The sequence below is a fragment of the Podarcis muralis genome, chromosome 6 (assembly GCF_964188315.1).
Source record: "Podarcis muralis chromosome 6, rPodMur119.hap1.1, whole genome shotgun sequence".
NCBI lineage: Eukaryota > Metazoa > Chordata > Lepidosauria > Squamata > Lacertidae > Podarcis > Podarcis muralis.
The window spans coordinates 62,723,993-62,742,873 of record NC_135660.1 but is presented as its reverse complement, the minus strand read 5'-3'; the positions used below and the strand labels follow the sequence as shown (position 1 = coordinate 62,742,873).

Genomic DNA, 18,881 nt, shown 5'->3' with positions numbered 1-18,881 from the left:
CTAAGGTTAAGCTTAGCCTGCGATCCAATGGATGCCTGCAATGTTTTATAATGTTGGGTTTTTTTACATAAAGAAATGAAATATAGCCCTTTACAAAAAGAACCCAATTTTGATCAGTTGCTGGAGATAGGTAGTGCCTTTCCTATTCAATTTTAATAGGGGTAAATAGGATCCTTTCTTTTTGCAAGTTAAACAGAAATTTTCATTTTTAAGGGTGGGGATATGAAACACCATAGTGCAACTGGCCTCAATTGTTGAGGATTTCATGGCGCATGAAATGGTTCAGGGTTTTTTGTTTTTAAATTGAAAACAGTGACTTAAAAAGCCACCCCAACTTGGGCAGATGAATCCGTCATGTTTCTGTATTTGCCACTTTTTTCTAATGTGTATGGGGGGGGGGGAGATCACATGAGCCATCCTTACTATGTAAACAAGGATTGCTTGAATACTGAACAAACTCCTAGAACCCAATGGATTTTACACATCTTTTGACGAGACACCTAATGCATCTGCTGGAATTTGTAAAGCTTGGGTATGAGCACTCTTAATGGTGATCTAAATGGAAGAAGACCGGGATTAGCAAAGGCTCTGCAATTGTAATATAGAAGTTGGCACAACACAGCAATTCCTTGTGGACAAAGAGATTTTGCTGTGTACACAGAGCTGCCTTGCACGCAATAGTTTCCTGGTTTACTGCACAAATGGGCACAAGGCCAGTGCACTGGTGGATCTTCTGTCTACGCATGGGAACTTTTGATTTTTCCTTGTGAAATCTAAGCTCTCCCTTCCCACTGCAACCCCTGAAAAACCACTCCAGAAACCCTCTAGAATAGCCACCAACCCAATTTTGAAGCTGCTGTAGGTATAGAACATCAACCAAGCATTGATTCACTTGTGACAGTGCTTCCCTATATCATGGGGCTCTTTGAATCCTTGATTCCACTTTCCAGTGCCTAACAAATTCAAACCCCTCTTTCCAACACCAATGTCTCAGCCGCACATTGAGGCTTTCAATCTCCTACACAGTAATAGAAATATCACTTCCAGAACCACACAACTTGCATTTCTCAATGTTCATTAAGCATAAAGCAATAGGTTAACGGGTTGGAGAAGGTGGGCTCAGCCATTTTATGAAATTAAGCAAAGCAAACCAAATGGTGGCATGGTCCTGCATAACTAAATCTGGGCAGAGTGAAGATGCTCTCGTAGAACTGGGATAATAAACAGCAAGCTTCTTTATGAGAGCTGAAATCTGATGTCGCTAGTTGATGTATGCTAGTAGAAATAATCAAACTAATATATTGGTTGTTAAATTAAGCAATGGATATAGTTCAGTGTTTAATAGTTTATTCCCCCAAACATTTAAAGGAATTAAAGCAATCTATGTTACTATATTTGACACCATACACCTAAAGAATATAAAAAAACTTTATTCAATCTAATCCAGTATGTGATCGTAAATTGCACTACTAAAAACATGTCAAAAGCACAGTAACCAAGGAAATGCTTTTTGCTACTGAATTTAAAATATAATCCCACATTCTTCACAGTACATTTGTAGTGATAAAACAATTTCAGCAATTTTACCATAGAACAAAATTTTAGACCAACCAATCTATACTTTTAGGTTTTGTAAGACATAGTTTAAAAACCAGCAGGTATCAAAGAGCTGATGTATATAAAGTAAAGATCACCTAGAAGGCTTCTTACAACAGGAATTTCTGCAAGAAATGTTTTATAGTGCTGAAAACTCATAGAAAGCCAACATTCTGCAGGATACTGCTGAATATATAAATATATAGATATCAAAAGTCAAATTGACTTACAGTGGGGGTTTTTAGTATTTACAACAAGAAACTAAAGTATTCTGTTATGCTTTAGGTTTTTCCACATATACCAATGCTGGAATACTAGCTGGTCATTATTACCTTTTAAAATATTACATTTTTATATTTAAAGTAAAGCTTGCTATGGAAATAATATTTCTTTAGCATACGTTATTACAATCAAACGAAGACTTTTTTTCCATTTGCATCACTTCTGGTCAACAACTATTTACCAGTACTTTAAAAAGATGTGTTTATTACCTTTTCCATGCATTAGATATTTGAACTGGAACATAATTTGAGAGTTTAAGAGACACTCAGTGGTTCTTTAATCCTGCCAAAGCAAATACCACTTGTAAACCCAGAATGACTGTCATTTGTTACTTCGCGATGATGTGACTTGTACAGAACCCAAAATTTAAACACTGATACACTAATTTCTACTGTTAAGAAAAAGTGCAATTTAAATATCTCCCTTATCAACCTCAATCCTGCCATATACTAGGAAATCCATCTCACTGACTGGAATGGGACTTGTGCACACATGTCTAGATTGGAACCTATGCTCCAATCCAAAGAATTTACTTATAGGTGCCACCAAAATCAAGGACACTTTGAAAACAGATTTCAAAAGAGATGCAGTTAAGGTGAGTGTCAGATAAGTCTTAAAAAAATAAAAATAGAAAATAGAAAACAGACTTCAGTAAAGCAGGACTGACTTGTGTAATCAATAGTCTTTTAACATTCACAACTGAACATTTATACTTCCTTCTAAACACAGCTATGTGTTACCAGTGCTTGTTTTTGAACCCTTGCTTCTTGATTTAGCCTGAATAATGACTCCACAATTTGGTTGTGCTTCCACAGCATACTGGCACTAAGCAACAGTCTAATATTGAAACTAGTCACATATAGATTGTAATTCAGTTTTTCAGTTTTACTGGTGGCAGACAGGAGTTAATTCATACAATGCTACTTGCATTACAATGAAAGAGCCAAAAGACTGTTGAATTTTTTTAAAAAATAAAAAAGCTATTTGCTGGTGTTCCAAGTTATCTGACCCAGACAGGTTTTTCTATATTTAATGAAACTTCTAACAATCTGGGCTGTTATGATGGACTATGCGAACTAGCAAGAAAATGAGTTGAGTTCTGCTATCACTAATTTGAGGCTTATTCTTTAGCTTCCTCTATGAATACGGGAACCCTTATTAACTGACATTCCAGAGTTCCACTTGGCAATAATAAACTATGCATATTTTTAGAAGTTTCTTATATTGGCCCATTTAGCAAAGTACTGTGCATTTACTGCAATAAGCATACAAAATATAATTCAATACAGTCTGCACATAATTTATTAACTTCACAACTGTTTGGCTTCTGTTTTGAAAGAAGGCAACATTTGCCCATAGGAAAATGATTCAGATGTCTTCCGCCACAAAGTAAACACATCAGTGAAAACAAATCACATTCTTAGGATCAACAACTAAGGAGGATTTGCCCTGCCATAATAAGGTATTTTATTATTCTATGGGGGTGGGGTGGGGGGACCACAAAAATCAGCAACATATCCTCCAATTTCAGCTCCTTTAGCCAAATAATAGGTATTGGTACATTGCTGCTGAATATAGCAGATGAGATTGTAAAAGTCTGACATCCACAGTCATTTATGCACCTTCTTGCTCGGGATAGTTTAAAATTTTCCGATGAGCTTGTCGCAAATATTGCTGCTGTTTGAAATAGACCTTGAAAGCTCCTTTTATAGCAACAAAAGCAATTCCGCCCTAAAATAAAAGGGAACAATTATTCAAAACTGACAGAACATGTTTAACACCTAATATATTTTTTTAATGGTTACACACACACACAGGATTGTCAAGCCCCGTTTCCTTTGAAGTTCGGCTAATTAGAGCAATTCTGTACTAAAACCCGAAGCATACATTTCCCTGTCACAATGGGGGTAATCTAATGTTTCTATGCTGAGTTTGCACATTCTTTTGAAAGTTTTCATTCACTTAAATGGGGAGGGGAGGGTTATGGTTTGTTCTAGGGCTGAATCTCAACCTTCTCACACACACCCCGTGGGCCATTTTGACAGGTGGGTGGGGCCACTGACACAAAAGAGAAGAAGAGGATGTTCAATCCTTCACAGCTCATGCCCAGTCCTCCAGTCCATGGTTCACAGGATTGTGTGAATGCAATCCTAGAGCAAGGGTGGGGCACCTCCAGCATGTCCCAATTTGGCTCACAAGGCTGTTTCCTAAAAAAAAACACCCCACCTACCTGCTCCATACCTAATTCTATATGGGACATCATGTGCAGTTAAGGATGCATTCCAAAGGAACAACCAGAAAGTATCCTTGGACCCCAAGCACCACCACTATCCCCCAGACCCTATGCAATAGGACCTACTGGAACTCCAAAGTGCCATATAAATGCTATCTGAATATTTTAACTGATATTAAAAAGGTAAAGGAACCCCTGACCATTAGGTCTAGTCGTGGCCGACTCTGGAGTTGCGACACTCATCTCGCTTTATTGGTCGAGGGAGCCGCTGTACAGCTTCCAGGTCACATGGCCAGCATGACTAAGCCACTTCTGGCGAACCAGAGCAGCGCACGGAAACACCTTCCTGCCAGAGTGGTACCTATTTATCTACTTGCACTTTGACGTGCTTTCGAACTGCTAGGTTGGCAGGAGCAGGGACCGAACAATGGGAGCTCACCCCGTCGCGGGGATTCGAACCCCCAACCTTCTGATTGGCAAGTCCTAGGCTCTGTGGTTTAACCCACAGCGCCACCCACGCCCTTTTAACTGATATTATGTAACAGTAAATGTAACTAAACACACCAAGCGTGTTATTTGACAGAAGTACGACAAAGGTGAAAATATGCAGAGAGAAGCCAAATCTCCGACACGTCTGCCAATCTAGTTCTATAAAGGAAATTTTACACAGTCTTACCAAAATTGTTCGCTGAAGATTAGAGTTAACACTGCTGAACATCAACTTGCCAACTATCGTAGCAATAGTGGGAAAGACAAGAGCTCCACAGAGAATACGAGTAGCAGAGACGTGATCTGCCAGAGGGTTGGCCTCAGCTGGAATACGAGGAACAGGACATCCAATCCCTAAAGAAAAATGCCATTGCTAACCAAGAATTAGAGTGCACTAAACCAGATTTGTATTACAAATGTAACCTCTCCATTCCAATTAGCTCTTCGATTTAATGGTTTTGAGTACTCCTAGCCAGAAAACTTATGTACTACAACACATTCTAATAAAATTATTTATGGCATTTACTTCTAGTTTCACAGATTAGAAAGTGCTGCTCACAATTACACTGTTTTTAGTCTTTATACTGCAATACCTTCTTGCAAGCTGCATTTGGGAGATGGAACTCCTCTAACCAAATATTGTGCTGGACAATGTCTTTTTACTTAGCACCAAGGAGAGAAAAAGAGAAGTGCTATATTTTGGATACTAAAATCTATCTTACCACCCCTCCTCACAGAAACAGCCAAGTCTAGATATTCTACTCAAATTTTGGTAGCATTACCTGGAAATATGCTGTTCAGAATCTGTAGTTTGTTAGAATATTTTCGCCACAATCTAAGCACATAGTCTTCCCAGCGAATCATCTTTCCCAATATAAGCATAACTGGGATGGTGGGAAGTCCAATTAAAAGGAATAAAGGATCAGCTCTTTCCATAACATCGAGGCCTTCTTTATGACCCACAACCTGACAAATAAAAAACACATTATTACATTAAGCACAGCACCATTCTAAATATAGGTAATGTGGCTACTTTACAATGGCCTGACTTCAGGAGCTACAACTAAAGAACAACCTAATTTGAACCACCATCCATAGAACCGACATGCCACTGCCCTGTACACTTATAGTAGTGCTATTAGCTTCTCTTGCACACCGAGATCAGAGTGCCAGACCTTCTCGGCTGGTGAGCAACTCATACGATTAGGCAACTGTTTGTCTCTCTTAGGCTAGATATCCATTTAGAACCTCTGCACCATCAAGTCAAATAATCCTGTTTCTGAGTATACGTAATTATTGCATATGAGTTTGGCAGCACAGGAAACAATCTTGTAACTGAAACCTGACAAACCATTTTAAAAAGATATAGATACATATCTGAAATAGACTAGATCTGAAACACGGAAGTATTTTTAAGCAGCTGTTTTCGGTATTAATTCCGCTATATATGTCCAAAAGCATCTTGATATGAGTCATGAGGAGTGTTGCAGTCAAGAAAGAGCGCTACTCCACAAAAACTTCAAAATAAATGTTTTTTATATATATATGCTACTCAAAAATGATGTTCCTAGAACTATGTATCAAGAACAGAACCCATGAGTAAAGCTAACTTTTTAAAATGTCCGATATTTTTCAATCCACAGTTGTGCTGATAAATAACCACAATCTATAAATAATTGAAAACTGTTTTGACAGCAGTAGTACATTGAGCACATCTGTGCAGTTGTCAAAAGCCTGCTTCAAGTACTATATATAAAGTGAACAGATGGATGGTGAAGGTACTGCAAGTGACTCCATATCTATACTCAAAGGTAGGAGTGCATCAAAAATGAGTCCTGGCTTGTATCTTTCCTCCAAGTATTCCTCTAGACAGAAAAGATGAAAAATTGGGAAGAGGCTGAGAACAAACTTGTTCATTGAAACTATATAGGAAGTCTATATCCAGGCTGAGGGCTTGCTCTGAGTATTCTCCCTTTGCTCTCAACTAGGTATTTATTTCACCTGTTTCCCAGCTTTCCTTGAAGAACAGAATACACAAGCATTTTATCATCACAACAGGGGGAAGGCTAGCCCAAGCAAGAATAACTGGCCCAAGGTCACTCAATAAACTTTATGGTGGAACAGTGACTGCTTCCTTCCCCTGACCCTTACCCCAAAAAAGTGGGAAAGGTGAGCAATAAGCAGTGAGAGAATCATGGTGAGCATGAGAAAAGCAAGAGAAATCTCAGATTGTAGGTAGAAGCAACAGGAATTATCAAGGAATCTGTTTCTCATCCAAATAGCCGCAGTGACTCCCATATAGTTTAGCAGAGCTTGTTAATGAATAGAAAAGCACAAGTACAAGTGGACATATGCAGAGAAATACAGACACAGGCAGAAATGGACAGATGTGAGGCTTTGCAGGATATTTATGATGAAATTTATTCAAACAGATGTGTGTGTGTGTGTGTGTGTGTGTAGAGGGAGGAGCTGAATACAGCTGTGCCTGTTAGATGGGATTTGTCAATCTGTAAGCACAGAGTTACATGAAATAGCAAGGCGGGTAAGGAAAAACCACCACATGGGTAAGGAAAGAAGAATATGGAGTCACGCTCTTGTAAACTGTGTTTTCCAATCCTCTCATGGAATTTTCTTCCTTACAAAAAACCAAACAAACTTCTTCAGCAACTGTCTAGAAGTTTGCAGCTTGATTAAGATAATGTAACATTTAGAAAGTGCATCTGAACCTGCATCACTGTTACTGCTCCGTAAGTGACAGCTGTCCAGTAGATAGAGCCCACCATTATTCCAGCTGCAGCAAAGGGACAGGCTTTTGAGATAAGGCGATCTGCCAGGTCCAAGACATAAACAACTGGACCTATAACATAAAGGAGAAATAAAGTTTTGTAGCAGAGATGATGAATCAAAAGAGTATATAGCATGGCACTACCTCTATTAACTCTATCACTGTCTTTTATGATTGGATGCTATGAGCTGCTCTGAGAATCTCAGTGCAGGATAATAATAGAACAAAATCCAACCCTGAATGTTACACTGTCCCTTGCATCACTGTACATCACCTTGAGACAATTGTGCATAAGGCAAATGATGAGATCTTCCTTATTACATAAGAATGTAAAATGTCACCACCCTCTACAGTTTGCATTGCTTATAGGCAGATGGGAGTTCGCACCCAGCCCCGCACATCTCCTTCAAGCCCCCACTGAGGCTTGAAAGGCCTCATGAGGATGTTTACAAAGTGTGGTTTTAAATCCCTGTGGTCCACTTTGAAATTGGGGCTTCAAAGTGAAGCACCCCTTGACATCAATATGGCATAAGGTGATTGACAGGTGGGCAGAATGTGGGTGGAAGGAGCTGTGAGGGTTAGGGGTGAGGTGTAAAAGATGCAGAGTTGCCAAGGGAGGGTGAGGGGGTTGAGGAGCTGAGCAAGCAGGGATGGAGCCCCTGGTTAATATTAGTAGTAATGGTGGTAATATAATAATATTCCAGTTGTGTGCTCCCCGCAACCCACTCTTCATGGAAGTTTCACATGCACATCTTACCTAGTTTTGGAAATACTATTAAGTATTCTGCATTGCACTGAGGACAGGCAACACGAGCTGTACTGTTCCCCCTCTGTTTTTCATCCACCCAGCGCTGTAGACAAGTTTGGTGAACCCATTTCGTAGAGCCTCTACACCTGCATGGTCTCACCCACTCTGCTGTTCTGTCATCCTCATCAGTTGCAAAACACACCCAACAACTCCTGAAAGTTAAGCACAAGTGACACATCAGAAAGCTTTAGCTGTCAATATCGTAAGAATAAAATCCCCCCAACCATTTTATTGCTAACTTGTTTACCTAGAAAGGGCATTTCCTAAATGCAGTGCTACTAACTCAAATTCATCAATACCATATTCTAATAGCTAGATTTAAAAAATAATAATGTGTGTGCTTAATCCTAATGCCATTTCTTAAAATCATATTTTGCATCATTCGTGTCTGAAGTAATTGAGGTCCATTTGCAATTTTTTGCTTTATTCATAAAGTTAATGTATTCCAACAAATGAACAAATATAATATTGATATTTTGGTCTTTCCTGAATAGGGAATGTTTACATCCTGGCAGCACTTACAAATAAAGAAAAATGTGATTGTAAAATTAAGGAAGGAAATACACGTAATTCTCTTGTAGATTGATTATTTTATTTTTAGTTATAAATGTGTTTGACAGTAATCTATCGAAGGGAAAATTGCCCTCTTGCAATTGATCTTTCCCCTCCTGTTCAGATAACGGAGTGATTGCATTATAAATATATCAAAGTCTGTAGAGCCCTTTGCTTTCCACAATCAATCGTAATCACAGCACTATACAGAAAATGCACAGCAAAAGAGACATACATTTCCTTTTCCAATATGGAGAGAGAAAAAATTCCATTATTCTTATCATGTCAAATCTACATAGCTATAGCACTGCAACTAAGCAGAATTCTACCTTCATTCACTTCATTTCTTTCTTACTTCCGTCAAGAATATTGTTACTGGGCAGAATATAATAAATACAGTAAATAAATACAAAAATTTCTAAGAACTACAACTATTAAATGTTATTCAGGACGAGTAGAATGATCTAGAGTTCAGAATAGGAAAGTAAATCCACAAAGAAACTGTAGAGTTAATTACAACTTTCCCACATTTGCACAGGAAACATTTCTGGCTGATTGTGTTCAAAAAATCCTGCATAGAAATGAATAAATGCTTATTTATGTAAACTATTTTAATCTATTCCATATTTATAATCACATGATAGGGCAGAAAATAATCGTATTTCTTATTTCCAAAATGCTTATCCTGCCTTTCAATGGCTAATTTGCATTCTCAGGGCATCTGAGAAACGCAAACACAAAAAACCCATCCTCATCCAGGAAAGATACACAAATAGTTGTATCAGGAGCAAAAACAACAGTAGACAATTTACTGGGAAGATAATCAAAATTGAATCTTAAATTGAAGGCAGGGTGGACTGATCAAATCTTTCATCTTGAAATTCATCTATTTTCTGAAGCAGCATGCATACCAATTGGGTGCTTTAACAATTAAACACATTTTTTCTGCAAACAAATACATTTCCAATGAACCTCAGACTTCTGCTTGTGGTATAAGGCCTTTACTTCTTCAGCTCAAACTACAGCATAGAAAATAGGTCTGCATTCCTACTTACTGTTCTGAACCACTTTGGTGCCTGCCACCAGGCTCAGAATAATGGAGGCAAACCAACAAGATCTGATGGGGCACCCCTGCACAAGCGTCATTTACCATTGTTATAAACCGTTTGGCACAGGATTTCCAGAGTTTATTCAAATAAAGATTTAAATATTTTAAAGTAAGCAGCACCAGCTGATGTGGCTTTTAGGAATTTTATAAATTCATGAATAAGGACACAAGGAACTTAATTACTACCACCCTGCCCTCAATAGCATGGGCCAGCAAACTTTTTCAGCCATAGGCCAGTCCACCATCCCTCAGATCATGTGGTGGACCTGACTATATTTTTTAAAAAAGTAATGAACGAATTCCTATGCCCCAAAAATAACCCAGAGATGCATTTTAAATAAAAGGACACAGTCTACTCACGGAAAAACACGATGATTCTTGGACTGTCTGTGGGCCTGATTTAGAAGGCGATTGGGCTGGATCCAGCCCCTGGGGCCTTAGTTTGCCTACCCATGCTCAATAGCTTCAGACTTGGCAATCAACAAATTATCTTGGGAAAGTCCCCTAACAAAAATTAACATATACTCTTTCTATGGTGTATTCTATCTTATGTACCCAATCTTAGCTATGATTATCATTACTACCTTTATTTCACTACAGCTCTGTCCACTATTTTTGTGTGTGTGTGTGTGTGTGTGTGTGTGTGTGTGTGTGTTTTGTATTCACATCTAACAAACTGTATTCCCTGTTTACTTTCAACTTTCCATTACTTAGGCAACCCTCTCCCCCCAAAAAGCAACGATGAGGCAGTGGTAAGTTATTGGGACTACATGGCAATAGAAAAGCATTTATCCGAGCTTTAGAAAAAATGCATACAGGAAATAAGTTCAACAACAATTCCATCTTTCTTTTCACTATTACAGAAGAACTGGAATTTCTACACATAGATACACACACACACATCAAAAAGCAAAACAGAAATAAAGTTGCAAATGCAGAAACTACTAAACATCCTCACTGAAATTTGAGTAGTGTTTTCAACCAAAAATAGTATCAGACTGGTATATCAACTCTTTTACCTAGAAGACACATACATGACATATTTCATAGCTTGCTCAAGTTACAATGTATGATGGCTACCTCTGAACTGTTAATGAGTGCAAAACTGGGCCACACAGATAAAGTTGTGACATGCCTTGGGGCAACCTGACACCCCAAGAGGTCTAAAGTTCATTTGGATGACAGGAAAAAATGACTTTACAATCTTGCAAAATAACACCCTTGAATTAGTTATTAAAGTCTATACTTTGAAGTATTAAAACATGTTTAATACAAGGTTATACGCTTGAAATATAATATATATCATTAAGACTATCAAATTCATTTTGATACAGCAATGGATCAATGTCACATACATTTTTTAAACAAGAAGTTTCATCCAATTTATTGCTCAACAGCTATATTTTAAACAATGGATGGCCTACAAAAAGAATCACATGATATCCTTTATATTCTTAAGCCTTTAGCAAGTTATGAATAATGAATAGTAAATCCCTTGTTTTCTGTCATCAGCTTTATCTTGCTATTGACAGTAGCTACAGCAGAAAGAGCTAAATAAAACCATTGACACAAGGATCTCAGTTCTTGCCAGATTTTCCATTTTCTTGTATTGAATAAAACATTACCCTGGTCTTAGTACAGAATCAGGTCGCTACTCAGACTGCAACCTAAAATAGAAACAGCTAGCTAGGTCAAACAAAACATAGTTTCTGAAAACTCAACATTACTATATAAAACCAAATGAATTAGCAATAGTATACTTTCCCCAACTCTTTTCTACTTTAAGCATTTCAGAACAGACTTATTATTTCAGTCTTGAAAATAAATATCTCTTTAGTCTAGCTACTACTGTATTAGCATTCAGCTTCAGTGGAGATCCACAAGTTCTAACATCATGAAAGCGGATCTTTGCATCCTGGATTTCAAGTTTCCCAAAAATGACACTGCTGTTAATTTTGAGCAGCACATCTAGCTTAGCATCCTATTCTCACAGTGGCCATCCTGCTGGCTACAGGATGTTCCCTCTTTTAAAGTCAAATGTGATCGTGTTGAACTTCCTTGGCAATTGTCCACCTACATATATGTCAAAGTTACTCATTACTACAGCACTTTCTTCTTTTGGATGCTTCCTTGATTTCATTCTCCATCTCACTATCATCTTCACATTTTGATCAGTGGCAAGATAGTAAGCCCACTTTTGGGGCCAAGTATAATCAACCACAGCAGCTGTGTGGAGGATTCTACCCCTTTGGGGATTTCTAGCTTGGGGACTCTATGCCCGATGTACAGTAATGCCACCTCCATGATGTCCTTCCTGTAGAGTTTATATCCAGAAATAACCATGTCCCACTGGTTTCTCTCCGTTCCACCAGGTTTCCATTATGCCCACTATATCAATGCTGTCCTCTAAGACCAAACACTCCAGTTTGCCCATCTTGGCTCAGAGGTGTCTAGTAGCATTAGCACATAAACACACAAATATAGCCTCTCTCTCTCTCCAAGTATCTTTTGGCATGTGTGTTTTATGCTACATCATTTTGTAAGTCAGAAATGCCAGCCATGTGCCCCCTGCCCTCTTAACGCTTAGTTCTACCCCTCCCCTATTTAAATCAATTTTTTTCTTCATCTGGTGGGGAAGGGAACACTTCTTCTGAACCAGACCCTGTTTTGTTCCTGTCAGCTTTCCCCCCCACAATCAGTTTAAAAGCCGCTCTGCCACCTTTTGCTTTTAAATGCCAACCGTCAGGTTCCGTGCCAGTTCAAGTAGAATGTATTCAAGTATGTTAGCGAAGAGCCTGTTTTTCAATATAGGTGTGGCTCCATTTGCTCTGTGCCAGACAGCTGGCTATTACTTTGTGTCTTAAGTTCAATTGATAGGGATTTTGAAAAGTAAAATTTCAAGCACCACTAGATTACACCACTTTCCAGCTGTTGTGCGCATAACAACTAATTTCAATATTTATGACCCTGTAAGTGAGGCTCTGTGGACAAAACATCAAGAAGATAGATACTCATACCTCCCTTTTCTTGATTTCTGTATTAATCTACTGCAAAGTTTTTCTTAAAAGCAATCTGGGGATTTAAAGCAGTGTGAGCAACTAAATTTTACATGGATGGTGCAGGAAGAAGAGATTCATCTAACTAGTCCTGCCAGGGGAAGCCCACACAAGGACATCTGCTAGCACAATACGGCTTCCCCCAATCTCCTCCCCCTGGTATGGAGGAACTCCTGGAGCAGCACATTAGGCGGGAAGGAAAGGGCAAATTGTTCCATCAAGCAAACAGAATTGCTTGCTCTGATGGAGTGTTCTGCTTAGCACAATGTTGAATTCTTCCCTGAGCCTTTTCAGAAGACACATAACCATAATTGTACATTAACCATTCTGTTGCACACAGAATGTACAGCAAAAGAATGCTCAATCTTTTTTATACAGAATGAGTGGCATCCTACATTTCTTCTAGCATAAGGAATTTTAGCTGAGCAGTGGAACTTTCCTGCCCTCGTCTCTCCCCCATGGACCCCAGAAACGTGCTCCCAATGGTTGAGGAAATCTCCAGAACAGATTTAGAGGGTGCACAGGAAAAGAGGGGGGAAGTTTGGTTGTATAGTTAAAAGTCCTTCTACTAGCAGAACTACCGGTATTTTGCTGGATACATCATTTGCTTTTGAAAATTAATGTTGTTCTAAACTCTCAGTGTTTTCTATTTTCTGTGAGATTACAGTACTGACCTATTTGCCTGACTTCTGCAGTTTGACACACCAAACGTCATTTTAATGAGATACAGAACTGGTCAGTAAAGGGGAAGAACTAGAATCATCTTAGGAAACCAAGGTAGGGTTATTACTGGACAAATTTCACAAGATCTATCTGAAGATATTCTTGATTAGACTGAACTATAGTAATGTATGTTTGCCTTTAGTGGAATTACAAAAGGTCTTACGTAAACAAAAGGTAGGTGTGTATAGGATTGCACTGTTAAGTACTTAATCTTGACACTATTTAAGGACTCTACAATGTTTCCTTATCATATTGCACCACTAGGCTAGAATTTTATGCCTTGTCACTGCTACTTACACAACTTCACTAATCAGCCACGCTTCATCTGTGTGCACCAACCATCATGTTCACTCATCTTGTGAGTGGAAAGAGGAAGTAGAAAGTGCCTTTTTTGCTCTTAAATAATTCTGCCACTGGGAAGCAGACCTTCCTCTTTGCGAACGTGTAGACAAATAATTCAAATACTACTGGTTGAAATACCTTATTTGTTTTGCTGATTGTGTAAATGGCTTAGGGTATTTGTTTTCTCCTTCCGTGGGTGGCAATTACTTCTAGCAACTGCAGAACTGCTACTCCCAATAATTAAATTTTCTGTTTCCACATATAGAAACTACTTCTAGTAACTGCAATTGTGCCTAAAAATCCCTTTCTTTATTGAGCACACAGATTGTTGTTTAAATTAGCATACAGAGAACAAAAAAAATGCCTCCAAATTAATTTTTAAAATGAGAACAACTTTTTCTGGAAAAAGAACATTAAAATCAACATAAGAGCATATAAGATAAAGGTAAAGTATTTATGCCTTGTACTTTAAAAGATTTATTAAGATATATATTTATAACAAAAAACATTTATCTCCAATTTCATTTACTATCCTACAATAATATGAGAAGAATTAACATGTCCTTATGACATTAATTGCCCCTGCAGCTAGTAGCAGCAAATAGCACACCACCACTGAATTTTAATGTGAGTGATCATTGCCCCCTTTTTTCCATTGTATGGTAATTTTCAAATACACAACTTCTGCCAATACTTACAGATGAATGTCTATTTAGAAGCAATTCTCCTAAAAGTCCACCAAGCTTACTCCCAGGGAAGTGAGTGCAGAATGCTTTAAAATTTAAGCTAATCAATACTTATTCTCTATTGAATGGCAAATCTTGTTTTCTTTTAATGAAAAAACACTGTCACTCCCATTTTGGAGAGAAAAATGCTATTGTGCCTCTATATGTGCAGGTATCCATGGTACATTACAAACATGATGGAAGGGCTGCTGAATGTCTGCACTTCCACTAGGAAACAGACACAGGCAAACATCTGAACCAGGCCAAAAGTCACCAGGGGGAGAGAAGTAACCTAAGGCAGGTTTCCCCAACCTGGTGTCCTCCAGAAGTTTAGAGGTCTACAATTTGAGCATGGCCAACAGTGAGGAGTGATACGGGTTGCAGTATAACACTTTGTATGGGGCAGGGGGAAGAACCAGGCTAGGGATCTTCTCCTCAGTTTTTCTCTATGTCACAGGAGACTATTTCCACATTAGAGAAGTCAATAAAAGATCAAGAAGGGCTGCAGGAGAGACAGATGTTAGAATCTGCTGGCAAAGCATAACTCCTGAACTTTGGTTCAGTCATCATCCACTGCATTCAATGGGGCATTCTACATCTGTGTATAGAACTGTGACCTAAGTAGCCTTGGACAAGCCACTCTCTCTCAGCAGCAGTGATCCATCTGAACTATGGAGATACAACTTTTGTCCACAGGCAGCTTTCCAAGTCACGTGGCCAACATGACTAAACTGCTGCTGGTGCACGGAGAACCACGACGAATGCCAGAGCGCACGGAAACGCCTTTTACCTTCCCGCCACAGCAGTACCTATTTATCTACTTGCACTGGTATGCTTTCGAACTGCTAGGTTGGCAGAAGCTGGGACAGAACAATGGGAGCTCACCCCGTTGCAGATTCAAATTGCTGACCTTCTGATTGGCAAGCCCAAGAGGCTCAAAGGTTTAGACCACAGCGCCACCCGCACCCCTTATCAGGTTACATATATCAGGTAAATTAGGGCAGTTTGCTGCATGTAATATAAGTTGCCTTACTAACCCACAACATTCATTTAAAAAAGGCATTCCTACCACAAAGATAGGCAAGGCAACAACTTTCCAAAAGAGAGTGATTCCCCTGTATTCACTAAGAAAGACTCATTTCTAAATATGATAAATGAAGATCAACTACATTGCAGTGCTTTTCCCCCCAGGGGGTACTCAAGGGTACACAGTACTAGCACCTCTTTTGTTGTTGTTAAGAAGTGAGCCACTTACTGTAACAACTTCATGGTGAGTACCAGCACCTATTTTTCTAGAAAAAAAGGACTGGTACATTGGCATTTGCCTCTCCAAAATTTCATTTAGCATTCTCTTTGTTTAGTTAAGTCAATGCTAATTAAAACTTCAGGAGTTTTGCACGACGGATAACATGAACTAAAAGCAAGCAGGCAAACCAATGCATTTCTTCAGTCTTACAAATTCTATTTTGCTATACTATATATGATTTAGCCTAAATAGTATGAACTTAAAAGTCTTCTTTAAAAACCAATGAAACCATTTCCATCAAGGTGGTACAATAAAGAATTGTCCTTATGCTGTATCTCTCATTTTGTGGATACAAACCAACAGCAATATCCCAAGCAATTGGTATTGTACACTATACAACTTCTGCCAATAGCTCATGACAGTGTTTCCTCTTGATTTGTTAATACACTTCAAACAATGTGACCAAAAAAATCCACTTATCTATTAAGTTGGCATCTGTCTTGTCTCCAGAGCCAATGGAATGTGTCTCCAGGGGTGCAGTCAAACCACCGGTGAATCACAGTGCCTGTTATGGCTGCAGAAACCAGTAACTTGTAACTGCAGACTTCTGCACTGCTTTTGTTGTGCTAGCAGCACTTAAGTGCAGGGGAAGTCCTTAACACACTGAGGGTTTGAGACCCATTGACTACCCTCAGCTGTTTTAGCCAGCCAGCTGAAGCCATTTCCTGAGGTGTGGCCACTGCTGCATGCTGACAGCTTCTAAGAGCCACAGGTGAGAGCTGACTAAGTGCAGGATGGGAACCAAAGGTGGACAAACCACCCCAGACAGCATGATGTGTCCCCCACCAGAGGTACTACCCCTCCTCCAACAGCCCATATCAACACCCAGTATCAATCCCTTATATCCAGTAACTACAATACAGGCAACACATGATTTGTGTGGGAGTTGCATTCTGGGTTATCACATACGGTGGCGGAGCATGCATATGCCTGCTTCGCTTCTGCCCCCTTTCCAGGTTGCTGCAATGCCCTATCATGGTTGTGCATCAGTTGGACACACATAAATTCATTGTTGCCTGTATTATTGGAATGCAATTAAATGAGACCGTGGTTCCTGAATTGACTAATGTAACCATTTTGCCTTAGTCAACTCAATAGGGCCGTTCTCAAAGATACGGGAATTTACCTTCTGTCACTAGGTGAAAAAAAGCACAGGCTCTGGGTTATTTCCATTATCATGCCACCCACCACAACAAAAAAGCAATATACTTTATATAGAATTACTAACAGGACCTGTCTCTTACATGTTATTACTGTAGATAAAAGGTAAGCCAACAAAAACTGTGGAACTACAGTGATCACTGTAGCAGTACACTATGGAATGAAAAGATCGTACAGCAAGCTACAGTCATATAGCTGGATCTCAACTCTACAAGAATCCTTTGAAAAGTTGTCCCAACCCTCCACATACTAGGTTTCTAACTTAATCTTTACAGTGGTGCCTCGCAAGACGAAATTAATTCGTTCCGCGAGTTTTGTCGTCTTGCGATTTTTTTCGTCTTGCGAAGCACGGTGTCGGGAAAGTTTTGGGAAAGCTTCAAAAACCTCAAAAAGCTTTAAAAACCTCAAAAAAGGCTACCACACCGCGTTCTATGAGTTGCTCCTCGAAGTCAAGTCGCAACTGTATTAACGGTGTTAAGAAAAAGGAAACAAACTTGCAAGACGTTTCCGAGGCATTCGTCTTGCGAGGTACCACTGTATTCTCTGCTTCTCCCCTGCAACCACGAAGCCAGAACAGTAGCACTCCTGTCCTTCTGGGCCACAGAATTCAAACTCTTTTGGAATGAAGGCCTGGGGACTCTGAACTGGTCAGTGCTGAAGGATAGTGACAAAGACATAGAAAAGGTTACTCGGACATGCAATGGTAGTATGAGCACAAGGTTGCTCCATGTGGTGGAAACATCCATGATCACAACTCATTGTTTTATATGCAAGATATGCAAGGTACTAAAATAGGGGTTGTGGGTGTTGACATAGATGTTTTTAACAGCACTGTAGGGGCTACTAATTTTAAGATTACTGCAAGGTGAACTTAGCAACAGTTTCTACTGGAAGACATTTGACAGCAAACGGTGCGTGTGTGTTATGTGGGCCCAAGGCCTCATTAACCCTCAGAATGCTCCTGGTGGGGACACAGCAGCAACTCTCCAATCCCCTGCCCCCCCCCCAAAAAAAGACACAAACAGCCCTGCGTTTCTTTTTGAGCCCTCGTTTCCACATCCGCTCAGGCCTAGGGCAAGCAGCTCCCCTCAAATCCCCCCCCCCCGTGACTTTCTGCACGCATATAGGCCGTCGCGGCCCAGGATGGTGCGGTGCCTCCACGCGTGCTTTCCCTTCGACCCGGTTCCTGCTCCAAAATCATCCCCTCAAGGCGCACCTGGAAATAGGCCCGCCTAACCTCCCGCAGCTCCCCTTCTTTCCCCGTACCTGTCCATGGTCTGCGGTATCAGCAAGCCCGTCTGCTCCGACATCCTCTCCGGGTGCGGGGAGCCCGGGGGCTCGGCTACGACAGGCGCCAGGAGCCGGTCGGGGGAAGCAAGGCCTAGAGCCTGCCGCCAAGGAGAAGGAGGAGGAGGAAGCGGCAGGAGGCTCTCCTTCCGAGCGGTGACGGGCCCCTTTGACTAGACGGCGACCTAGGCCGGTAAAGGGGGGGGGGGGCAAGGAGAGCGAGAGGCACAACAGAGCCGCAGCCTCGGAGCGGGCGAGGGGGCGGGGAGGAGCGAGGGCAACTGCGCACGCGCGGGGCCCTCTTACCTCACAGAGGAACCGCCGCTGCGCCTGGTTCCCTTCTCGCCCACTCCGAGCTGAGATACCGCAGAGCGCGCCCAAGGCACCATGGGAGATGTAGTTCCCGCTCTTCGCCGGCCCTGAGGGGG

General features: G+C 40.3%; 1 protein-coding gene across 3 annotated transcripts; it reads right to left on the bottom strand.

Annotated features, from left to right (window-relative positions):
• Window positions 1–1,330: 1,330 nt before the first annotated feature.
• Window positions 1,331–18,877, bottom strand: MARCHF5 (membrane associated ring-CH-type finger 5). Of its 3 annotated transcripts, none has more exons than XM_028729810.2 (6): window positions 18,760–18,877; window positions 8,143–8,345; window positions 7,327–7,457; window positions 5,383–5,566; window positions 4,788–4,924; window positions 1,331–3,609 (listed from the first exon to the last, which is right to left on the bottom strand). In XM_028729810.2, exons 1-6 carry the CDS (start codon window positions 18,840–18,842, stop codon window positions 3,493–3,495), a joined length of 855 nt encoding a protein of 284 aa, XP_028585643.1. In that variant the 5' UTR covers window positions 18,843–18,877; the 3' UTR covers window positions 1,331–3,492. The 3 variants fall into 3 exon arrangements, with proteins under 3 accessions (XP_028585643.1, XP_028585642.1, XP_028585644.1); XM_028729809.2 differs by having other exon boundaries at window positions 4,788–4,954; window positions 18,760–18,870; XM_028729811.2 differs by lacking the exon at window positions 18,760–18,877 and adding an exon at window positions 18,433–18,730 and having other exon boundaries at window positions 4,788–4,954.
• Window positions 18,878–18,881: the final 4 nt, after the last annotated feature.